This window comes from Aegilops tauschii, chromosome 3 (genome assembly GCF_002575655.3).
Source record: "Aegilops tauschii subsp. strangulata cultivar AL8/78 chromosome 3, Aet v6.0, whole genome shotgun sequence".
Taxonomy (NCBI): Eukaryota; Viridiplantae; Streptophyta; class Magnoliopsida; order Poales; family Poaceae; genus Aegilops; species Aegilops tauschii.
Window position 1 is genome coordinate 284,273,449 of NC_053037.3, and position 22,301 is coordinate 284,295,749.

The 22,301-nt window shown below is 49.8% G+C and overlaps 1 protein-coding gene and 1 long non-coding RNA gene across 3 annotated transcripts; both read left to right on the top strand.

Moving 5' to 3' along the window:
• Window positions 1-651: 651 nt before the first annotated feature.
• LOC109757362 (pentatricopeptide repeat-containing protein At1g10910, chloroplastic) lies at window positions 652-6,096 on the top strand. 2 transcript variants are annotated; one of them, XM_020316181.4, is made up of 11 exons: window positions 652-1,085; window positions 1,230-1,314; window positions 1,382-1,645; window positions 1,760-2,062; window positions 3,376-3,480; window positions 3,578-3,677; window positions 3,931-4,250; window positions 4,473-4,649; window positions 4,734-4,862; window positions 5,096-5,485; window positions 5,571-6,096. In XM_020316181.4, exons 1-10 carry the CDS (start codon window positions 871-873, stop codon window positions 5,318-5,320), a joined length of 1,923 nt encoding a protein of 640 aa, XP_020171770.1. In that variant the 5' UTR covers window positions 652-870; the 3' UTR covers window positions 5,321-5,485; window positions 5,571-6,096. The 2 variants fall into 2 exon arrangements, with proteins under 2 accessions (XP_020171770.1, XP_040259827.1); XM_040403893.3 differs by having other exon boundaries at window positions 5,575-6,096.
• Window positions 6,097-6,863: 767 nt separating this feature from the next.
• On the top strand, window positions 6,864-7,516 carry LOC141042380 (uncharacterized). Its single transcript, XR_012204906.1, has 2 exons — window positions 6,864-7,087; window positions 7,198-7,516. It is a non-coding gene; the product is annotated as an uncharacterized lncRNA (long non-coding RNA).
• The last annotated feature ends 14,785 nt before the right edge of the window (window positions 7,517-22,301 follow it).

A 22,301-nucleotide genomic window follows, 5' to 3' on the forward strand; every position in this document is an offset into this window, starting at 1 on the left:
CCGCCTCCTTGCACCCTGGGCATGTCGATGGAGTTCCAATCTACTGTGGTGGCCCGGCCATGTACAGATCCTAAGGATCGGTGGAAATGGTTGTGGATTATCTCCTCTTTGTCAGCATGCGCCATGGCAACTCCAGCCGGTCCTTGTAGCGAGTGGATGAAGTTTTTCCTTCGTCTGGAGTTGATCTTGGCCTGGAAGAAGGCCGTGTGGGCGTCGCCCGCTCGCAGCCAAGTTATTCTAGACACGTAGTGCTTCCGTGCTCTTTCTACCGCCGCTAGACCTAGGATACGAAGTTTCAGAAGCTTCCGTAGGTGGAATTCTCTCTCGGAGAGGGTCCGGTGTTCTTGCACGATATCCAGACGGAGAACAATCATCGTGGCAAGCTGCAGTTGCAGTTTTGCATCACTGAACAATGATCTGCTCCAGATTCTTAAATCTCTAGCGACCCGTGTGCTTTGATGTTCAAACGAGTGAAAGCACATGTTGTGGGGTGGGTCGTTGCGAGACTCTATCTACAGTCTCGTCAAAACATGGAAACCTTGGCCAGAAGGATTCAAAACGGAATCGTGGCGGTTGGCCAGGGGCTGCTGCTGCCGGTAGAAGCAGCGGGCAGTGATCAATAAGTCGATTTCTGAGATAGCGTTTTTTTTTAAGGTGTAGTTTTTTTTTTAAGGTGTAGTAGCCAGGGCTGCGGAGATGGCATCGTTCAGAGTTGTATTCCACTGAAACTCCTGGGCCGAAAGTGTTCACGCCAGGAATGGAGCCCATGGAGAAATTTAGACGATATTGTTGTGGACGAACACATCCCCACCCTCCCGTTCTCCGGCGAACGAGACGACACTCTGCTCGGCTCGCTCGGACTCAGGCGAGATGGAAGCCGCGTCCTTGCCGCTCGCCACCTCCCGCTTCCTCTCCCCGCCAGCGGCTGCGGCGTCCTGCTCCCGCACGAGGAGCCTCCCTTTCGTCCGCGCCGCCAATCAGGCACTGGAAGCACGTAAAGTCCCCAAAGCCCAGCGGCCGTCCCCCCGGCGCAACGCCGTCGCTGAGGTCAAGGCCGCCCCCGACCCCGTCGCCGCCCTAACCAGGTACACATACCGGCAGCATTCGTTTCCTGTCCTTGTAGTGATTCCTCACAGCCCACAGTAAGCTCAGCTGCTGTAGCCTTTGGATTATCCCACTTGCGTACTGCTAACCAGAGTTGAATCTAAACCCTGCGAACTCTGCTACAGGCTCGAGGATGTGTTGCAGACACAGGACTGCAACATAATCTTGCGCCACTATGGAGAAATCAGGCGATGGGATGTGCTTTCTAAGGTAGTTATCGGCGACCGTGAATTATGCCAGTGTCAGTAGACACGAGTCATTCTCAACTTTGTTTCAGGTCTTCGGGTGGATGCAGGAGCATGACATGCTCAACATTGCGTCTTACAGCAGCTATTTCAAGTACCTGGGGTTGAGCCGTAATGCTGCGAAAGCTCTGCAAGTGTACGGTTCCATTCAGGACCAGTCGACCAGAGTCACTGTTTCTATTTGTAATTCTCTTCTCGGGTGCTTGGTGAAGAACGGGAGGTCCGACAGCACCTTCAAGCTTTATGATGAGATGATACGAGGAGGTCTATCACCTGATCTCTTCACCTACAGTACTGTATGGGACATTGAACCCCCATCTTTCCATACTAGCATTTGTTTTAGGCTTCACACAACCTCTTTTCGCTTGGATGAATAGCTTTTGCATTCTTTTTTCCTATCCACCCTCCAGCTGCTGTCAGGGTGCATGAAGTTGAAGCACGGCTACGCTAAGGCAATGGAGTTGATCAATGAGCTCAACTCACGCGGTCTTCAGATGGATAGTGTAATATATGGTACCCTCTTGGCAATATGTGCATCTCATAACTACTGCGAGGAAGCTGAGGCATACTTCAAGAAATTGAAGGATGAAGGCCATAGTCCTAATCTGTTTCACTACAGTTCCCTGTTGAATGCGTATTCAGTAAATTCTTATTATGAAAAAGCTGAGCTGTTGATGAAAGATTTGAGGTCTTCTGGTTTAACACCAAATAAGGTCTATTTTCTTTGCTTGTCCCTTATTAAATCGTTTTATGATCTATGCTTTCTGATCTGCTGAAGTCTGTGGTCCTGTCAGTCTCATTTCTAAGCTTGCCGTGTTGAGTCTGTTTTTCAATAGACATGACGCATCCCTATGACAAGTTGGACGATTGGTTTGCGTTGATATTGAGAAATTCTAGGTGACACTTGGGGGTGTAGCTTTCAGAGGTCATGTTCATGGTGCTTTAAACTTCTATGCAACTTGGGTTTTCAACTGCATCATTTATGTTTCTTTGTTAAGGTATCTTGTGCAACTATATTATAACTTACAACTTCCATCATGTAGCATATCAGTGAATAGTGTTTCTCCATCGGCGTGATAACAAATACATAACTGACACTACATTTGCGATGCCTATTCTTGAATTACTTGGGCATACTCTGTCTAGGTGCTGAAATGTTCTGTTGCTGCTTTCCATATGATCTGTTGAATAGGGTTTCTAGTTTGATGGCTTCGGTTAAAAGTGAGGGCACTAGTGCTCATGTATCTTCTATAATATAGCCTCTCTACGACCAATCCCATCCACAAAATGCTGTTATTTTGTACGTCGACACAGTCTGCAAAATGTAACTGTGACCACTAATTTATATTCATAAAACCCAATGGATTATGATACTACGGAAGTACTGAGGCAAGACCACACATGTCATTCCAAGTATCCAATGTCAATGCTTAAAAGGATATTGTTAGTCAAATATTTGAAGTTTGACTCAAGGCCCCGTTCGCAATGGAGTTTTTCCAGAGGAACATAGGAAAAGTGTAGAAACAGCCAATCCATAGGAGTTGATCTAGTGGTATTTACTTCAAAGGAATTTACCCAGATGAACACTGTAGCAGACCAGAGGAACCCTATTGGATTCCTCTGATTTTACGGGAACTAAAACATCGGGTCCAACATCATTTTTGCACGGAAGCCGGAGGCAAAGAGAGATAATGATACCATGTGATATAACTTGTTTGCCGTGGGCTTGGTCCAAGAAATAGGCATGTGCAGCCTGTGTTCCTGTAATGATAGCATCACTTATCTGCTACAGTATTGTCATTGTAGTAGCATTCCTGATTTTATATTCCTATGTTCCAAACACGTTAAATTATGTCCAAAATAACAGATTTTTGTGAACTGGAGGGAGTACCTACTATCTAATTCTCTGTTGAATGCTGTACTCATGCAATTGAACTTCTATACATTTCGAAATTATCTTTGGATGTTCAAGAAAATGGTGCTGCTACGGATGTCAATCTAACTTCTCATTAAATTTCCTTTGCAGGTTATACTGATCACTTTGTTGAAGGTATATTCTAAAGGTGGTCTGTTTGAGAAGGCTAAGGAGTTGCTAACTGAATTGGAAGCCTCAGGCTTTGCACAGGATGAGGTAAAACATGTGGTCTCACACACAACACTGCTCATATCTAAGTTTGTATGGTCCTATAAATTGACCGTAATTATGCTTTATTGCATGCTGTGTACAGATGGCATATTGCATATTGATTGATGCACTTGCCAAAGGAGGAAAGATATGGGAAGCAACAATGGTGTTTAATGAAATGAAAGGAAAAGGTGTCAAGTCTGGTACGATATCTAACCAGAAATCCCACTGAAGTACCTCTATCAGTTTCTCGTTCTAAATGCAACGATGCAGTTCCTGGATCCTGATTAGTAAACTGTGTTGGTCAGTTTTAAGCATTTGATTTTCTTTTGTCTGCCTCTTATAACTTATTCATTTGATTGCATGACTCTGACTCTCTGTATCTCTTAGTGGGGTGCTATTACTATTTGAGTCTTCTTGATCTTGTCTGATGACCTTATCCTCTGGTTTCTGCAGATGGCTATGCATTTAGTATCATGATTTCAGCATTGCATCGAGGTGGTTATCGTGAAGAAGCAAAAAAGCTTGCAAAAGAATTTGAGGATCAGAATGCCACATATGATCTTGTTATGCTTAACACATCACTTCGTGCTTACTGCAATACATATGATACGGAAAGTGTAATGAGAATGCTGAAGAAAATGGATGAGTTGAATATATCACCTGATGATATCACATTTAATACCTTAATAAGGTACTTCTGCAAGGCAAAGGTCTATCACCTAGCATACAAGACGATTGTAGATATGCATACGAAAGGCCATCAACTGAACGAGGTATTTTGGTTCTTGTATCTTGGAACAAGTCTCTAAAACGTCTTATATTTATGTACAGAGGGAGTATATCTTTACTAAGCTACATTCTGGATAAAGCCAATTGTTAAATTCTTGGTAAATTCGGTTTATTGGAATTATGACATGCTTGCAGAACAGAGTGTGGGGCATCACATATTTGTTGCGATTCTGTTAGTAACTAAAATTTCTATAAACCTTGTCCAGGAGCTTTGTTCTGAGATAATGGTGCAGCTAGGAGAAGCAGGTTTTCCTTCTGAAGCGTTTTCTGTGTATAATATGATGAGATATAGTAAGAGAACAGTTTGTAAATCTCTTCATGAGAAGGTTTTAGGCATCTTAGTTCCAGCAGGACTTCTGAAGGATGCCTATATAGTTATTAAGGTATTATGCTTTTGGCATTTACTACCTGTATCTCTATTGTTTATTTTGCGTGTATTCACTAACAAAAAAATGCTGAGTTAACAGGACAATGGAGAGTCGATATCTCCACGCTCTTTGGAGAAATTTGCTACACAATTCATGATCTCTGGCAACATAAATTTGATTAACGATGTTATGAAATCCCTAAACCATTCAGGATGGCGTATAAGCCAGGTGACTGTTTTGTACTTGGTACTTTCTAAGTATAGTTTGGAGTTGAACCCTGGATGGCTGGAAACTGAAAACTGGTAAAATCTTAGACCTGGCTAGGACAAGGGGGATGCTCCAAAATCAGATGATAGAAGTTAACTAAAATTTCAATGTTGCAACTTTGTATCTACATACACTTGATATTCTTAAATCTGACATATATCTTCCAATGGTGAATGTGATCGTTCCACATGCAGGAAACCTTTGGTAGAGCAATTCAGCGATACATCCAGAAGCCCGATAAGAAGCAACTATTGTTATGCCTCTTGGACTGGATGACTGGTCAAGGCTATTCTGTGGACTCATCATCAAGGAACTTGCTTTTGAAAAATGCACAACTCTTTGGCCAAAAACAACTGATAGCAGAAATCCTTTCAAAGCAGCAAGCAGCTTCAAGGATAACAAATAAGCTCATTGATTAACACAAAATTTAATCAAATCGAAGTTGTCCAGATTCATCATATAATGTTCTGGAGATAGTTTTTTGATGATCGACGATACCAAATTCACAAGGGTCTGTCAGGTTACAAGTTATCATCCTCATGTTTCCAGGCTACAAGCAAAACTTTGTTGAGTTTCAGATTATGGTATGCGGTGTATGTCTGCATATAGTTTAAATTTATCTATTATATCTATGTGCAATGTCTGAGCTTGACTTCACGTCTATTTTAGCCAGGCTATTCAATTCAGCGAGGTCACTCACTAGAACTGCAACTGGGATTGAGGATGACAACCGGGCTTGCAGTGATGTTAATATTGGATCTTGGGATGGCTAAGAGGAACGGAAGTAAGTTAATAGTTACATTTCTTGACAGCTTCATCTGTGCAAGTTGCTCAAATTTGGTGGTTGTGCGATTGGCATTATGTTCTTGCTGGAAACAAGTGCCTAGTTCTGGAAAGCTGAACTGAAGATTTTTAATCTTTTGCGGTGTTGCTGTACATGCTTTTCTGTAAAAGCATAGTGAAACATGGAAAGGGCAGAGTTTTCCGAGGCAGTAAATGTAAGACGTGTTAGGTAGGACAGTTCTGAAGAAGACTTGTGGAGTTCGCAACTTCTTTTGTTGCATCTGGCTTGAGAAATCATGGCAACTAATTACTTAGAGGAAGTCGCAATATATTTTTATCTATTATAATTAAAAACTAAACATGTGTCGCAACATGTGGTACCATGCATCAGCAAAATTACTTGTTTTTCTTAGGGGATAGCAGGTTGCTTTGGATGTTTTGACTCTATGAAATGGATGCATAATGGGGAAAATCTGCCCTGTTGTACTGACCAGATACTGCCAGTGTTCAGATTTTTATTTAGTCTGGATTTAGCTAATGGATTTTATATTCCTTTAAAATGGTAAATACAGATAGAGAAAGTGATTTCGGTCTCGAAATCGTAAAGGAAAGTAAGTTGGAGATTTCATAATTTTGCTGGAAAAACAAGAGGATAGGGTGTTCTTTTCTTTTGCTACGCTCCAAGAAGCCAGCTTACTTTGTTGTGGATTCTGGCAACAGGAGGTGAAATGAAACTGTGCCTATTCACTAGATTCCGTTTCTTAGAGGGTTCCTTCAGTAGATTCTAATCTTGTATTAAGACTTGTTTTTTATGGAGGTTCAAACTTCTTCGTCGTCTGTTTTGGCAAAGCTTAATTCTGGCCGGTGGATGATTTGGATGTCAGGAGATGCGTCCACATTTTGTCTGAGTGCAGTGTTTTGGCACTCGGCTCCATGGAGCTGTTTTTTCTTTTTGAAACATAAAAAAAAAATCAATGACTAAAACAAACTGATTTTTTTCCACATTGACATATGGATGTATACTACATGTGTGTAAAATTTCATGTGAAAATACATTTGATTCGCGAGCTACACAACAAGTGAAAATCGTTGATTTGCACTGTTCACTGTTTCAAACTCATCAATTTGTTTTTGATGTAAATCGCCCGTCAACGTATGATACTGTGGATTATTTTTCAGAATTTTCTAAGCATTGAAACATGAAGCCCATGGAGGCCTAGCACCACAAGGCATTTCTGCCAATTTTGTCAACTTTCAAGGTTGAGACGGACTATATTTTATTATTCACACGTCCCTTTCACTGAGATATTATATTCACGGTTAGCTGGATGGAGGGTTCTCTATGATTGAACTACTGACCGTAAATTAACAGGATCTATTAATACAAAAAATGCCATATCAATGTGAGTCCACATACATTCTAGCATTTTATTTGTTTTATCTGGTTTAAGAAAGAAAGTTGTCGCTTACCCTGGCTTTGAACTTTGAGACATGTATTTGTTTGTTCTGTCAGATAGTACATTGTGATCACCAACCGGTGGCTCTCTGCTTCCCTGCAAATAGCACCATAAAATCAAGTTCATCGAACCCAGACTGGTTTTCGGTGCAGAAAAAGCGGATATATTTATTTGGGAAGTTAGTTTAATAAATTTCAAGGATTATGACAAGATTATTGTGCACCTCAATTTGTTCCACCTTTTCATTTACATTTGTTCAAATCTTAGGATGGTGATAAGCAAACAGTATCGTATCTTGTACTCCCCCGTCTCAAAATAAATGTCTCAACTATAGTACAAGTTTGTACTAAAGTTAATACAAAGTTGAGACACTTAGAGCATCTCCAGCCGTTCGGCCCCCTAGAGGCTTGAAATAGCGCCGTCGCCCCCGGCGATAATTTCGGCGTGGGGGCGGTAGGTTTTCCAGCCGCCGTCCCAAGGTTGCCCCAGACGCCGTTTTTTAAAACCATGCTCGGCCAAATTCGGCCAAACACAACACAAAATTGGGCGAAATTTAGAGGTTCCATTAATTTTTGTACATATCTAAAACATAATTTGAAAAACAAAACAACTACTACTACGTCGCGCTGCCCGCTGCGCCGCCTACACGCCGAAGAGCTTGCCGAAGGCGCTGTAGTCACCGCCGTCGTCGTCGTCCTCCTCCTTCACGCCGCCGTTGTCCTTGCTACACCCCTGCCCTGGGTCACCCTGGCGGACGGGTTTGGTTGGCGGCGGTGCCTCGTCGTCGCTATTCTCGAGGACGATGGCGCCGCCCACGTCGCTGTCCTCGAGGACGATGACGCCGCCCACGTCGCAGTCGCGGCGCCAAGCGGCAATCTCCTCGAAGGAGCGGCGCTGCATCTCCAGTCGGACGTAGTCCTCCCGCGCCCACTTGAGGGCGGCCTCGTCGGTGTCGGCCATGTCCTCGTGCTCCTTCTTCACGCCGACGAGCCCCGGCTCCGTCTTCGGCTTGACGAGGCAGGAGTAGGGAGCAGAGGGCCCCCGGCCGCCCTCGTTGATGACGAGGGTGCCGCTGCGGGTGCGCCGCCCGAGCGGCGTCTCCACGGGCTCGGGCTTGACGCTGGCGAGCGCCGGTGAACCGGAGGAGCGGGAGGAGGAAGAGGACCCGCCCGCCATGCGCCTCGGCAGCCAAGGGCTGCCGCTCCGGCGGGTGACCGGGGCCGGGTGTGACGCCCGGATAATTAAGCTACAGTAATTACATGCTAATGATGCCACGTCACCTCGGTTACTGTTGTTAATCTCACGATGATTCAAATCCTGTTCGAATTCGAATTTAAAATAAAGTTAAACAATAAAGTTTTCAAACATTAAAAAAAAATGTTCGAGATGTTGCAAATATTCACCAACTATTTGTCATGTAGAAACCAACATTATTTAAGTTGTTAAAATGCCCCTAGGAATTAAACAGTGGAACAACAACCATTTAATGGACCTTTTCTTTTTCAAAAAATTACTTAAACTATTCCAAGTGCCTTGAAACTTTTTGTGCAACACCAAAATATTCTAAATAATTTATGTGACAAGTTTCATATATATCAAAATTGATTTGGTGGACCAGTTAAATATAAAACAGTAGCTAGAGCATAATACATGCAACATATAAGGAAAAGGGCCAAGTGCATACTGTGCACTTGAGCCCGCTGGCTACAGTACCGGCCCAGCCCACCAGGAGGTCATCCTCAACCCCCTGTTCATCCTTGTCACCGCGGAGGCAGCGCGCCCGTTCGAACCGCCGATGTGCACGCGTCGTGCATCCACCGCTCCCCGATGACCTACAAGGCCGAGCCCCTGACCCCGCGGACGAACCCTAGCCTCTCCTCCCTCTCTCCCTCGCGTCGTTTTTGTCTCATGCACACATGGCCGAACCACCGCTGCCAAGCTTGCCGTCGATCCCGTGGCCACCGTCCGTCCCCCATCGCACCACCATGTCCAGGAGCAACACCATCGTCACCTTCATCGCCTACATCCACGGATTGGAGTCGGGTCATCAAGGATCGAGCGCATCGACCTCTTCTTCCGCATCACCGACCACTGCTTCTCGGCGTCGATCCGCGCTGCTCCGACCACCCCCGGCCTCGCCGTCTGCTCCCCCAGCTCCGCGGTGAGCGTCTCCACCGATTCCCCCGCTTTCCAAGTTGTTTAGTCACCGTAGCCGCCGTCCCCGAGCTCCCGAGTACGCATGCGTATGTGCGTGTGTGTTGAGCTGTGATGTGTTGTGCGGCTCCGAAGCCGCCGCTGCTACTTAGCCTACCGCTACTACTGCTCTGTTGCCCCTTGCCGCGTCCCCTACTGCCCCCGACGCTGCCGCTACAACTGCTTGTTGAGGACTCCGGCCTCCTCTCCCCCTACCCCGCAGCCGCACCCGACCCCTGCTAGCCGCGCTCCGCTTCCCGCGCTCGCCATTAGCGTTTGCCCGCTCCGGCCATCGCTCCCTGTGCCCCGCGGTCGCCGCGCCACCTCTTCCCCGTGCCCGTGCGCCGCTGCCGCCATTGCTCCTTCCGGCTCGCTGCTGCCTGCTGCTTTCCCCCCGTCGCCGCTCGATGGAGGCCGTCGCCCGCGCGCGCTATGCCCGCTGCTACCCGCCTGACGTCGCCGCCCGCTGCTAGCGCCGGCAACCACGCCCCAACCACCCCTCCCCGTCAGCTTTGCCTCCCGCGCCCCGCTCGCGGCTGCGCCGGCCAGCCGGCCTCGCCGCGCCCTGGCCTCGGCCAGTGGCTGCGTGCGGGCTGTGGCCGCCGGCCACTATCGCTGGGCCCGGTCCAATAATTTGGGGGCTAATCCCCATTAACTTAACCCCCACCCCCACCTAATTAGTCTTTGGTCCAATGACATGTGGACCCTGCTGCCTAAAAAAATTAAAATCATCCAATAAAAGCAAAGAGAATGGCACGCGGGACCCACTGCACTATTCACCCTTTGACTAGTTAGATGTTGACTGGGTCAACTCAGTCAACATGCCCCACATGTCAGCCTATGTAGACAATGTTGTGTACACTTCACTATGTGCACATAGCATTTGTCTATTAATTTTGAATTAATAATAATTCCAGAATTTTGGAATATCTATTAAAACTTTGAAAATTAATATAAAATAATCCGTAACTCGGATGAAAATACTTTGTACGTGAAAGTTGCTCAGAACGACGAGACAAATCCGTATACGCAGTCCGTTCGTCCACCACACGTCCCTAGCATAGCGAACATGCAACAATCCCCCTCCGTTGCATTTGTCCGAAAATGTCAAACACCGGGGATACTTTCCCGGATGTTTCCCCCCTTCGCCGGTATCACCTAATACCGCGTTAGGTCACCTCTAGTACCGCGTATTGCCATGTTACGCTTTGTGATGCTTTGATTGCTCTGTTATTTATTGTGTTCCCCTCCGTTACTTCTTTCCGGTAGACCCCGAGACTACCGGCGACCCCCGATCGACTACGGTGTTGACGACCCCTCCTTCTTGCCAGAGCAACCAGGCAAGCCCCCCCCCTTGATCACCAGATATCGCCTATTCCTTCTCTATAGTGCTTGCATTAGAGTAGTGTAGCATGTTACTGCTTTCGGTTAATCCTATTCTGCCGCATAGCCTGTCATTGTTGCTACAGTTGTTACCCTTACCTGCAATCCTAAATGCTTAGTATAGGATGCTATATTCCATCAGTGGCCCTACACTCTTGTCCGTCTGCCATGCTATACTACTGGGCCGTGATCACTTCGGGAGGTGATCACGGGCATATGCTATATACTTTATACTGTTACATTACTTATGATACTGTTCGGAGATGGGGGCTGAAGGGGCAGGTGGCTCCGTCCCGTTAGAGGTGGGCCTGGGTTCCCGACGGCCCCCGACTGTTACTTTGTGGCGGAGCGACAGGCAGGTTGAGACCACCTAGGAGAGAGGTGGGCCTGGCCCTGGTCGGCGTTCGCGGATACTTCAATTAACACGCTTAACGAGATCTTGGTATTTGATCTGAGTCTGGCCACTGGCCTATACACACTAACCAACTACGCGGGAACAGTTATGGGCACTCGACGTCGTGGTATTAGTCGAAGCCTTCTTGACGTCAGCGACTGAGCGGCGCGCGCCGGGTTGGACCGCGTAACGCAACTTCCTTTGTAATAGAGGTTGCTAGGTCTGCTCTCCGGCCGCCCACGCAACGTGCAGGTGTGCAATGGGCGATGGGCCCAGACCCCTGCGCGCATAGGATTTAGACCGGCGTGCTGACCTCTCTGTTGTGCTTAGGTGGGGCTGCGACGTGTTGATCTTCCGAGGCTGGGCATGACCCAGGAAAGTGTGTCCGGCCAAAGGGGATCGAGCGTGTTGGGTAATGTGGTGCACCCCTGCAGGGAAGTTTATCTATTCGAACAGCCGTGATCCTCGGTAACAGGACGACCCGGAGTTGTACCTTGACCTTATGACAACTAGAACCGGATATTTAATAAAATACACCCTTCCAAGTGCCAGATATAACCCGGTGATCGCTCTCACGCAGGGCAACGAGGAGAGGATCGCAGGGTAGGATTATGCTATGCGATGCTACTTGGTGAACTTACCATCTACTCTCTTCTACATGCTGCAAGATGGAGGCTGCCAAAAGCGTAGTCTTCGACAGGACTAGCTATCCCCCTCTTATTCTGGCATTCTGCAGTTCAGTCCACCGATATTGCCCCTTTACACAGATACCCCTGCCTATGTAGTGTAGATCATTGCTTGCGAGTACTTTGGATGAGTACTCACGGTTGCTTTTCTCCCTCTTTTTCCCCTTTCCATTCTACCTGGTTGTCGCAACCAGATGCTGGAGCCCAGGAGCCAGACGCCACTGTCGACGACGACTCCTACTACATCGGAGGTGCCTACTACTACGTGCAGGCCGCTGATGACAGCCAGGAGTAGTTTAGGAGGATCCCAGGCAGGAGGCCTGCGCCTTTTTCGATCTGTATGCCAGTTTGTGCTAGCCTTCTTAAGGAAACTTGTTTAACTTATGTCTGTACTCAGATATTGTTGCTTCCGCTGACCCGTCTATGATCGAGCACTTGTATTCGAGCCCTCGAGGCCCCTGGCTTGTATTATGATACTTGTATGACTTATTTATGTTTTTAGAGTTGTGTTGTGATATCTTCCCGTGAGTCCCTGATCTTGATCATACACGTTTGCGTGCATGATTAGTGTACGATTGAATCGGGGGCGTCACACCGGGGCCGCCGGGTACTCGAGCGGCGGCTCCTTGCCGCCCTCGAGGTGCTCAAGGACGGCGTGGGGCGTGTGCCAGGGGGCACCCCACCACAGGCAGCGGCCATCGGTGTTGTGGCGCCCCCTCACCGGCGCGTTGTTAGTGGAGGCGAGCTGCTTCTCGTGACGGCGTTGGATATACACTGCCCAGTACGTGTGGTTGCTGGCGGCGTACTCCGGGAGGCCCTGCACCTCCTCCGGCAGGGAGGCCTGAACACGCGCGATCTCGGCGTGGAAGCGGTCGGCTGCGGGGGGACACCTTCGGCGTTGAGCCTCCACCTCCCCGGCACGCGCATGTCAGGCGGCGCCGGCTAGTTCGCCTCGTGCAGGAGGTAGGCCTCCCACTTGTGCAGGTGGCGGCGGCCGAAGCCGTTGGCCGCTGCTCCGTCGTCGGGGAATCGCTCTCCCATCGGCTGTTGTAGACGCGGTCGCTGGAGACGGGGAGAGAGAGAGACGAGATGGGGGCGTCGGCGGCGAGAGAGAGACTGTTGGCGAAGGAGAATGCGAGCACCGGCGAGGGAGGGGGCGACTTTTATAGTCGGCGAGCGGGCGGCAGACATGTGTACGCGTGGCGGGAGGGGGCGGGGCGCGCGTAGCCGCGCCATCACTGCGCCGCCCGTTAGGAATCAATGGAAGGCTACCGCCTGTCAGCCTTCGCCAGCCTTGGCATTGATTCCCCGCGGGAAACCGAGACGATGAGGACGACGAACGCGCGCGAGTCGTTGACTCGGCGGGCCCGCCAGGTTTTCGCCCCAAAACTGTTTCCGCCGATGCCCCGTGGCGTCCCCCAGCGCGCCCGGCTAGGCCTGAGTCCGCCGGCGCCAAATTCGGTTCTAACCGGCGAAAAGTGGGCTTCTTAAGGCGTGACTGAGCTGATTTTTCGGCGCCGGCGATAAAAAAGGGCCTTGGGGGGCCTTGTTGGGGACGCGGCTGGAGATGCTCTTACTTTGAGACGGAGGTAGTATGTGACATTGGCGGAGCTTGGAACAAAATCAACGAGGGGCTAACAATGATTGTTAGCGAACTAAGCTGTAATTTCGCTTGACATGTTATTATCTGAACAAGCCCACCATGGTTTAGTGATCGTCACTGTAGAAACTGAAGAGAAACATAAAGACTGTGTTTTAGCGATTCTGACTTTGCGCACTCCTTGAGCCTGCATATTATTTTTTAGCGATCGTCACTGCATCGATTTTGACGATCGACTTTTGGACAACTCTACTAAAGCTGCTCTTATATCGCAGATGATCAAATCTGCTTTCTTGACAGTATACTTGATAGAGAACAATTATGTTAATTGGCCTAGTAGTGATTGTGCCATGTTACGTACTGGAGTAGAACACAATAGGGAAGGTATAGAGTGCAAGGGAAGAATATTAATAGTAGCAGTAGTAGTAATACTGGGAAAAGGCATTTGCAATCACCCACCGGGGTACTGGGCTACTGGGGTCCATGAAAGCTCGTCCACTTGTGAGGCCATCTCCACCGCGCGAGGGTCTGTCCGTTTGGGGTTAAACGGAGAGATGACCCAACGCGCGACCCTATTCGTCCGTTTCTAGTCCGTCTCGGCCCATCCTAGGAGCAAAGTGTCCGTTTGGCCGGATTTGCGTCTGGAACGGACACGAGCGGACGATTCTCAGCGTGGTCCTTGTCCGGCTGTGTTCTTTGCATGTGACCCCTGATCCACCTGTCATTGAAACCAGATGGGCCCGGCTACCCACCTACCGGCTCTCTCTCTCTCTTTTTCTCTCTCCCTCTCTCTCTCCCTTTTGCAGCCGGCAGCCACCTCCACGCACAGGAGCTCGAAAGCGAGCGCCAGCTGCAGCACCCGGGCGCGGGCACGACATGGTGGCGCGGCGGGCGGCACAGAGCGGCGAGTGCGGCGGGGCGGGCGCGGGACGCGGTCGGGGCGAGGCGCGGCTGCAGCAGCAGCAACACGGAGCAGGCGCGGGACGCGGCCCGGCGGCGAGTGCAGCGGGTGGGCAGGGCGCGCGGGAGGGCTGGCGCGGCGTGGCGTGAAGCAGCGGGTGCGGGGCGGGGCGGGGTGCGAGCAGGTGCGGGGAGGGGCGGGGCGCGAGCGGGCGTGGCGCCGTGCGCGCCGCCCGGCAGGCCGCAGTAGGCCACGGGTAGGTGCGGGGCAGGGCGCGGAGCAGCGGGTGCGGGCAGCGGCGGAGGCACGGGTCGGTGCGGGGCAGAGCGGGCGAGCTCGGTAAGGTCGCGGCGGGGCGGCGACGACGAGCGGGCGAGGGCGAGCAGGCGCGAGGGCGGGCAGGCGCGGGCGAGCTTGGCAGCGGCGGCTGCACCGGCGGAACGAGAGCGTGAGCTCGCGGGTGGGTGAGGCGCGCGGCCGAGATGGACATTTTAGGGTTGATTGGTGCGTTGGGCCAAACAGACAGAATTCGAACAAGACGAACGTCTGTTTGGAGTCGTGCGACTGGAGTTGGCATGATATTTTTAAAGTTTCTACTACTGCCTTGATTCAGTTTCCTGCTCATTTCGTCCACTAGCTCTTTTGTGAGTTGCTTTCATATACTATCTCTATTCGTTGCCCTGTCTTGTCTGCCTTCAAGTGGGGGAATTCGACAACCGATCCCATTCCCATCCATGAAAGGGACATGCTTATGGAACGTACGGTGGTGTACGCATGCTACCTGAATCTCTGACTAGTTACTGGATGAATCTCTGACATCAAACTAAATGCAGATGAATCCATGCTCAGTTATCCTACTGCCACTTGATGCATCAACATTCAAACTTAATGCTGTTATCTAATCATGAACCATCCACGGAGGCTGGAGTGACTGGATACGTTACCCTTCTGCTATAATTATTAATGGAGTGAAAGACCTCTGTCACTTGGAATGCTTTCTGATTTTCAACCTCTCCCGTCTCCTGCCCTATACACTCATACAGTACCTCTTTAGGGCATCATCAAATCAGGCTCTCAAACCGTCCGCAATCTTTCAGACCGCGTGCTTCAAACGTGTTCAGCCATTCAACGAAAAATATGTTGGTCTGCCAAATGGTCTGAACACACTTTTTCTCGTAAATTCGAGACAAACTGGAAGGGGGCTTTGCGGAGTCTGAACAATAGCCATTTAGGACTCCATCACCTCCAGCCCACCCAAAACCACACCAAAATCACTCTTGAACCTCATGCCTTCATCCTTCCATTTTCTCTCCTTCCGTCGTCCTCTCTTGCCTTCGTCGCTGCTCCACCACCCGTCCACCCGACCGCCCCGCCACACCCCTGCCGAAACTCGACGAGTCCGTCACCTCAAACGGTACACCCGGGCTCCACGCCGGTTCTCCTCCGCCGCCGTTCCACACATCTCCTCTAACCACCGCACATGAATCATCCACTCCTGCGATACTCACCATGCCCCGCAACTGTTCCATTAAATGCCCGTGCTAAATAAATTTGACCATTCTTCGTTGTAGCAATGAACTCGGATATGAAGTACATATACGAGTACTATGTTGAGTTTTCTGATGGCTCATCCTCCCAGCAATATTCGGCGAAATGCCCGTGATAAAAACAAAAAGCAACTAGAAAGGATGTTGAGAGGGCATTTGGAGTCTTGCACACATGTTTTAAGTTGTTCGTGGACCTGCTAAACAATGGGATCCACAGACTTTGTGGAAGGTGATGACCTGTTATGTGATCATGCACAATATGATCGTGGAGGATGAGGCTGAGGATGTTGCTGCAATTCTTGAATTTGAGAACATGGGTGATTCTTTCGAACTTCCAGACTAGAATCCGCCACATTTGAAGAGTTTATTCAAATGCATCAAATATTCGGCATCAAGCAACTCAGGAGCAACTAAAGAAATATCTGATTGAGCATCTGTGGGCGATTAAAGGGGACAGCAATGTTGGGGTGCAATATTTGAACCTTTTAAATTAAAACCACTACTGCATTTGAACATTTGAACTATTCTAGACTATATATGCGGCGAACACGCGGACTTTCAAAAATATTGGGACCGAATATATGCGGATAGTTTTGGATGGCTAGCTCCCGCATCCGTGTCAACGCATTGGTCCTCTCCGATCCACAGATGAATGTGGTGTCCATTTTGCGGGTTCAACATTGGAAATGCCCTTACCCTAGTTGTGCTAGGCTTTATTGAGCCACCTCTACGTCGACTGCAGCCTTCACCTTAGTAATGTAGCGTATACTTCATAGGATGAGGATTTGTGATTCGGATATCACACACACCGATATGAAAATAGTATTAAAAAAAAGAAAGTTTCAAAAAAAATCTAGAATTTTGGAATATCAAACATGGGTGCCTATTCTACTCTCGTGTTTAGTTTTGTGAGGAATAGTGCACGTGGTATTCTCGGTACAAAAGTAAAAAAAATTCTATATACAGAAAAAACTGTTTGGATGGATCTTAGGACCGTATACCACGGGCATCCATTACTCACGAAACTAAACACGGGAGTAGAATGACCACCCATGTTTGATATCCCAAAATTTCATATTTTTGTAAAATTTTACTAATATTTTTAATACTATATTCATATAGGGGTGTGTGGCATCTGAGAGCTCTCATGCATTTTTCATACTTCATACTATTATTTTGTTAGTCATTTAGATGGTCAAGAAATTACCAAAATATGAAGGGGTCCAACAAACCTGAATAGAGGGAGTACTAAGGGCATCTCCAACGGCAACCCGCAAACTTCCTCCCACATCCGTCCGCGGACAGGGGACCAGTCCGCGGGCACGGATGCAGGAGGCCGCCATCCAACGCTATTATGTATATGTCCACCAGTAAATTCAATTCAAATGTGCTCTGATCCACACAGCATGCCGGATCACACCAGCACCGGACCGCATGCCTGATCACAACCAAAAATAGGCAAGTATGCTTAGTTTTTACATGCTTGAATCCAAAAAATACCAGTCCGGCAGTCCGTGCATTTTTTCCCCGCCGCACCGGCAATCCCAGTCGTCTGCTCCTCCCCGGTCAAGGTCGTGCCGTCGCCTCCGCGTAGGCAGCCTCCGCCTACGCGTACGCTTCCGCTGCGTCCTCGCCGTCGGCTGCCGCCAAATGATCTTTCTACTGCAGCAGCATCTGGTAGCAGACGGATTGCTTGATGATTCTTGCGTCGGCGTCCAAAGAGTCCACATTCAAGGTCAACATCTTGGCCTCCTTTGCATTGGCGGCGATCTCCACCTTCTTTTCCTCGAGCATGGCCTTTCTCTCTTCGATCATGGTCCTCCTTTCTTCGAGCTTGAGCTTGTTGTCCGTCGCCTTCATCAACAGTTTGAACCTCTCCGCCTTTCCGAGGACCTCACGCACGCCTTCTCCTTTTTCGCCGAGATGTTCTCGAACATCTCCATCAGCTTGGTCACCACACCTTCTCACTTCGCCCTCTCCTCCTCCCACTTCTTCCCTCGTAAATTTCTTCTAACCTTCTTCTGCGGTTCTTGTGTTGGGTCGATAGGGTCACCGGTTTCTTCCTCGTTGGCTTGGGCAGCGGTCTTGGCAATGAAAAGGTTCCACTTTGGTTGCCCATTCAACTTCAACCAACAATGCATGACGGTGAAGGACTTCTTCTACACCACACAAGCACGAGTAGGCTACAAAGTGAAACATTATTGACAATGCATATCCGTCTAGTGAGCAACAAAACAATACATGTCCGACTACTCATCAACAAAACTCATCATATCCAGCTAGTGGTAAACTTATTTGCTCGGTGATTTGTACTGCTAGGTCACCATGGGATGAGATGCTTCAAGTGCCCGCAATACTTGGACATGACCTGTTGGATGGTGTACCATCGATGTTGAGGGACTTCCATTCACGGTTGGGGATGACCGCGTTGGAGTAATGATGTGTTCATGGACCATATGTGAATGTTCCTCCAAAAGGTTGTGCCCTTTTGCTCCGTGCCATGGATCGAATCAATGCTAGTGCCGACCATGCATCGCACAACTGCTCGTCCTCCCGCATGTTGAAGCTTTCTCCTCTACCCTTTTTCTTCGTGTTGCCGCCTGTATCATCTGGATCATCGTCCTCGCCGTGCTCCTCCCCCCTCTGACTGTTGATGTCCAGCGGCGCAATGTTGTTTTTCATGTGTGCCATCGCCAGTGTGGGTGTAAGATTACTGCGTGGTTGTTTGGGTGTAGGACTACTGCTACTGGTAGTTGCTAGACTGGGTGGTATCCGAGTCTTCCACCTGCCCGTCCTCATAGCGCCCTACTCCTCCCTCGCCTCCGCCGTGGATGATGTCGAGCATCTCCCTGTCCGGGTCGTCGTACGCCAGCTCCCCCGCTCTAGGCATTGCAGCGAGCAGCATGCGGGCACCCATGTGCTCCCCGCCCGCCGTTCGTGCCCCTACGAGCTACGGCGAAGATACTCGGGGAAGAGCGGCGCCGCATTAACGTCGACGATGTAAGGCATCGTACCACGGGGGTTCCGAGCTGCTTGGAGGCATAGTAGTGCGGAGGCTTGTAATGCTCCGACCACGACAATGTCTGTACTATGGGCGCGCCCATCTGGCGGCGTCCGCGACGGCTACCATGACCGTCTCGTCCACCACGACCTCGAGGCCCAACGCCACCACCACGCACACCGGCGGCCAACCGCTTCTTGAGCTTCTCTGTGACGCCCCCGATTCAACCGTACACTAATCATACACGCAAATGTGTACAATCAAGATCAGGCACTCACAGGAAAATATCACAACACAACTCTAGACACAAATTAAAATAATACAAGCTTCATATTACAAGCCAGGGACCTCGAGGGCTCGAATACAGAAGCTCGATACACAGGAGTCAGCGGAAGCAACAATATCTGAGTACAAACATAAGTTAGACAAGGATGCCTTAAGAAGGCAAGCACAAAAACAACAACGATCGAAGAGGCAAGGCCTCCTGCCTGGGACCTCCTAACTACTCCTGGTCGTCGGCGGTCTCCACATAGTAGTATCCGTCGGTGGTGGCATCTAGCTCCAGGGATCCACCATCTGGTTGCAACAACCGGAAAGAAGGAAGAAGGGGTGAAAAGGGGTAGCAAAGCAACCGTGAGTACTCATCCAAAGTACTCGCAAGCATCAGATCTATACTAAGTATGCATTGGTATCAAATGGAATGGCTGTATTTGTGGACTGAACTGCAGAAAGCCAGAAAAGGGGGGAAGGCCTAGCCTAACAAAGACTAGCATCTTCAAGCAGCTCCAAGCATCTTGCAGCATGTAGAAGAGTAAAGAATAGCAGTTTATAATTAACAAGCATGTTGTAGAATTAATGCCCAGAGATCCTTCCTCGACTCCCTGCGAGAAAGCAATCTTGGAGCCACATAATTCAAGTATCCATTTGTAGTTGTAAAAGATCAGGATATAAGTCTGAACGTCCGTTACCGTGGACACGGCTATTAATAGATAATCTTCCCTGCAGGGGTGCACCACGTTTTCCAACACGCTTGATTACTCTGGCCGGACACACTTTTCTGGGTCAATGCCCGTCCTCGGAAGATCAACACGTCGTAGCCCTACCTAGGCTCAGCAGAGAGGTCCCCGCCGGTCTACATCCTAAGCACTCCGGGGTCTGGGCCCATCGCCTGTAGCACTCCGGGTCGTTACGTGCAGGGCGGGTCCAGGCTCCACCACTACAGGATGGTGCCGGCCCAGTCGTGCCGCAATGCTGAACTGGATGTCTGATAAAGCTTCGGCTGATACTGCGACGTCGAGGCCCATAACTATTCTCGCGTGGTGGTTGGTGCGTAAAGGACAAAGGCCAATTCAGAACAAATACCCAAACCATAGCGTATTATTAGTTTGCGGAGACGAGCAGAGACTCACGATAATGTGACTCCGTCGCCCCGTCTCGAGGAAATACGACAAGGGCTAGCCCAGCCCACTCGGGGGCGGCCTGCCGGCCCGGCCGTGCCTCGTAACCATCTTGCGGGTGCTCTCCGGGCCCGCCCGACTTTCCCAAGGGTCTCAAGTAAAGTCAAGGTAACCGTGTGTCCAGACATCAAGGGGAAAACCCGAGGAATCACCCCCGGTGGATTCCACTCAATGTAATCATCAAGATGAACGTAAGAGGGACCACCCTCGAGGTTCACACTTGAGGTGTTGCACGACAGAGCCATATCGGGAATGGTGAAAGAGGAAATCACCCTCGATGACCACGGCCGAATAGCTACACTACAGAATTATCATCAGGAGTGCGTTATGAGGGATCACCCTCGGCACTCGATAGTAGCTCTGCAGAGTCGAGCAACAAAAGGGGCGTGATGTGATGTGAGGTGTCGGGCTCTGGTCGTCGATCACGTTGATCGAGTCGTCGATGATGAAGCAGGGCAACCAGGACACGGTGGTGGTCACTGATGGATCTCTAACCAACCTATACTAAGCAGTTAGGATAAGCAGGTAGGTAACAATAGCAGGTACAAAAGCAGGCTATGCATCAGAATAGGAGCAATCAATTACAGTAGCAAAATCTAATGCAAGCATGAGAGAATGGAATAGGCGATATTGGGATGATCAAAGGGGGGGGGGGCTTGCCTAGAAGCTCCGATGAAAGGGGAGAAGGGTCGTCGTCGACGTAGTCGATCACAGCGGCATCAACAGCGGTCTCGGGGTCTACCGAAAAGAAGAGGGGGAAGAAACAGTAAATACAAGCAAACAGATGCAATACTATGCATGACATGACGAAACGCGGCGCTAGATGTGTCCTAACGCGGTACTACACGATACCGGCGAAGGGGGTAGCATCCGGGAAAGTTTTCCCGAAGTCTGGCATTTTCGGACAAATGAAACGAAGGGGAAAGGTTGCATGTTCGCTATGCTAGGGGCATGCGATAGATGAACGGACCGTGTATTCGGATTCGTCTCGTCGTTCTGAGCAACTTTCATGTATAAAACTTTTTCATCCGAGTTACGGTTATTTTTCTATGAATTATTAAAGTTTTAACAATATTCTGAAATTATTATTAATTATTAAATTCGACAGAAATGAATAATGATGTCAGCATGAGGTAAGAGTGATGTCAGCAGTCAACTTTGACCTGTTGACCAGTCAAACTGACAGAGAGGTCCCACTGTCATAAACTGATAGCTAATTAACTTAGTTAGCTAGTTAATTAGACAGGTTAATTAAATTAAGTTAATTAACCTAAATTAGTTAAGTTAATTAATTCGTTAATTAAGTAATTAATCTGTTTAATTAATTTTAATTCCTTTTGGGGGGGGGGGCGCTGACATCCGCCACAGGGTAAACCACCGCCTCTCAGGCCTCCCCGACGGGGCTGGGCCCACATGTCATTGGCCCAGTGTGGCGGGGCCCATTCGTCATTGGCCCTAGGGGCCAATCGGGCGCTGGGCAGCGGCAAACGGGCACGGGCGCCACCCGAACGGGCGCGGCGAGTGCCCACCACCGGCGACGGCAGAGGCGGGCGGGGCTGCCGTCGGAGGGAGTCGAGGCGCCAGCGGCGGCTGCGGCGAGCGGGGCTGTAGGGCAGGGGCGGCGCGGCGCTGGGAGAAGAATGCAGGCAGGCGCCAGGCGGCTGCGGAGGCAGTGGCCGGCGCGGGTTGAGCAAGGGAAGCGCGGCGGCGGCGATAGCAGGGCAGCGGCGGTGCGCTGGTGGCGAGCGGGACAGCGGGTGGCCGCTGGTCGCGGCCAAAATGCGACCAGGGCGCGGGCGAGCGGTGGTCCAGCGTGAGCGACAAGGAGAGGGGCGCGGTGAGCGCGCAACCTGCGCGGCCGAAGTGCATCGACCGCGGGCGGGGACGGCGGTGACCGTGGCGACCTAGGCAGAGAGAGGGCGAAGGGGTCGGGTTCCTCACATGCGTTGGAGGGGCGAGGGTCGAGGGGGCCGGCGGGGAGGAGGACGAGGACGAGGC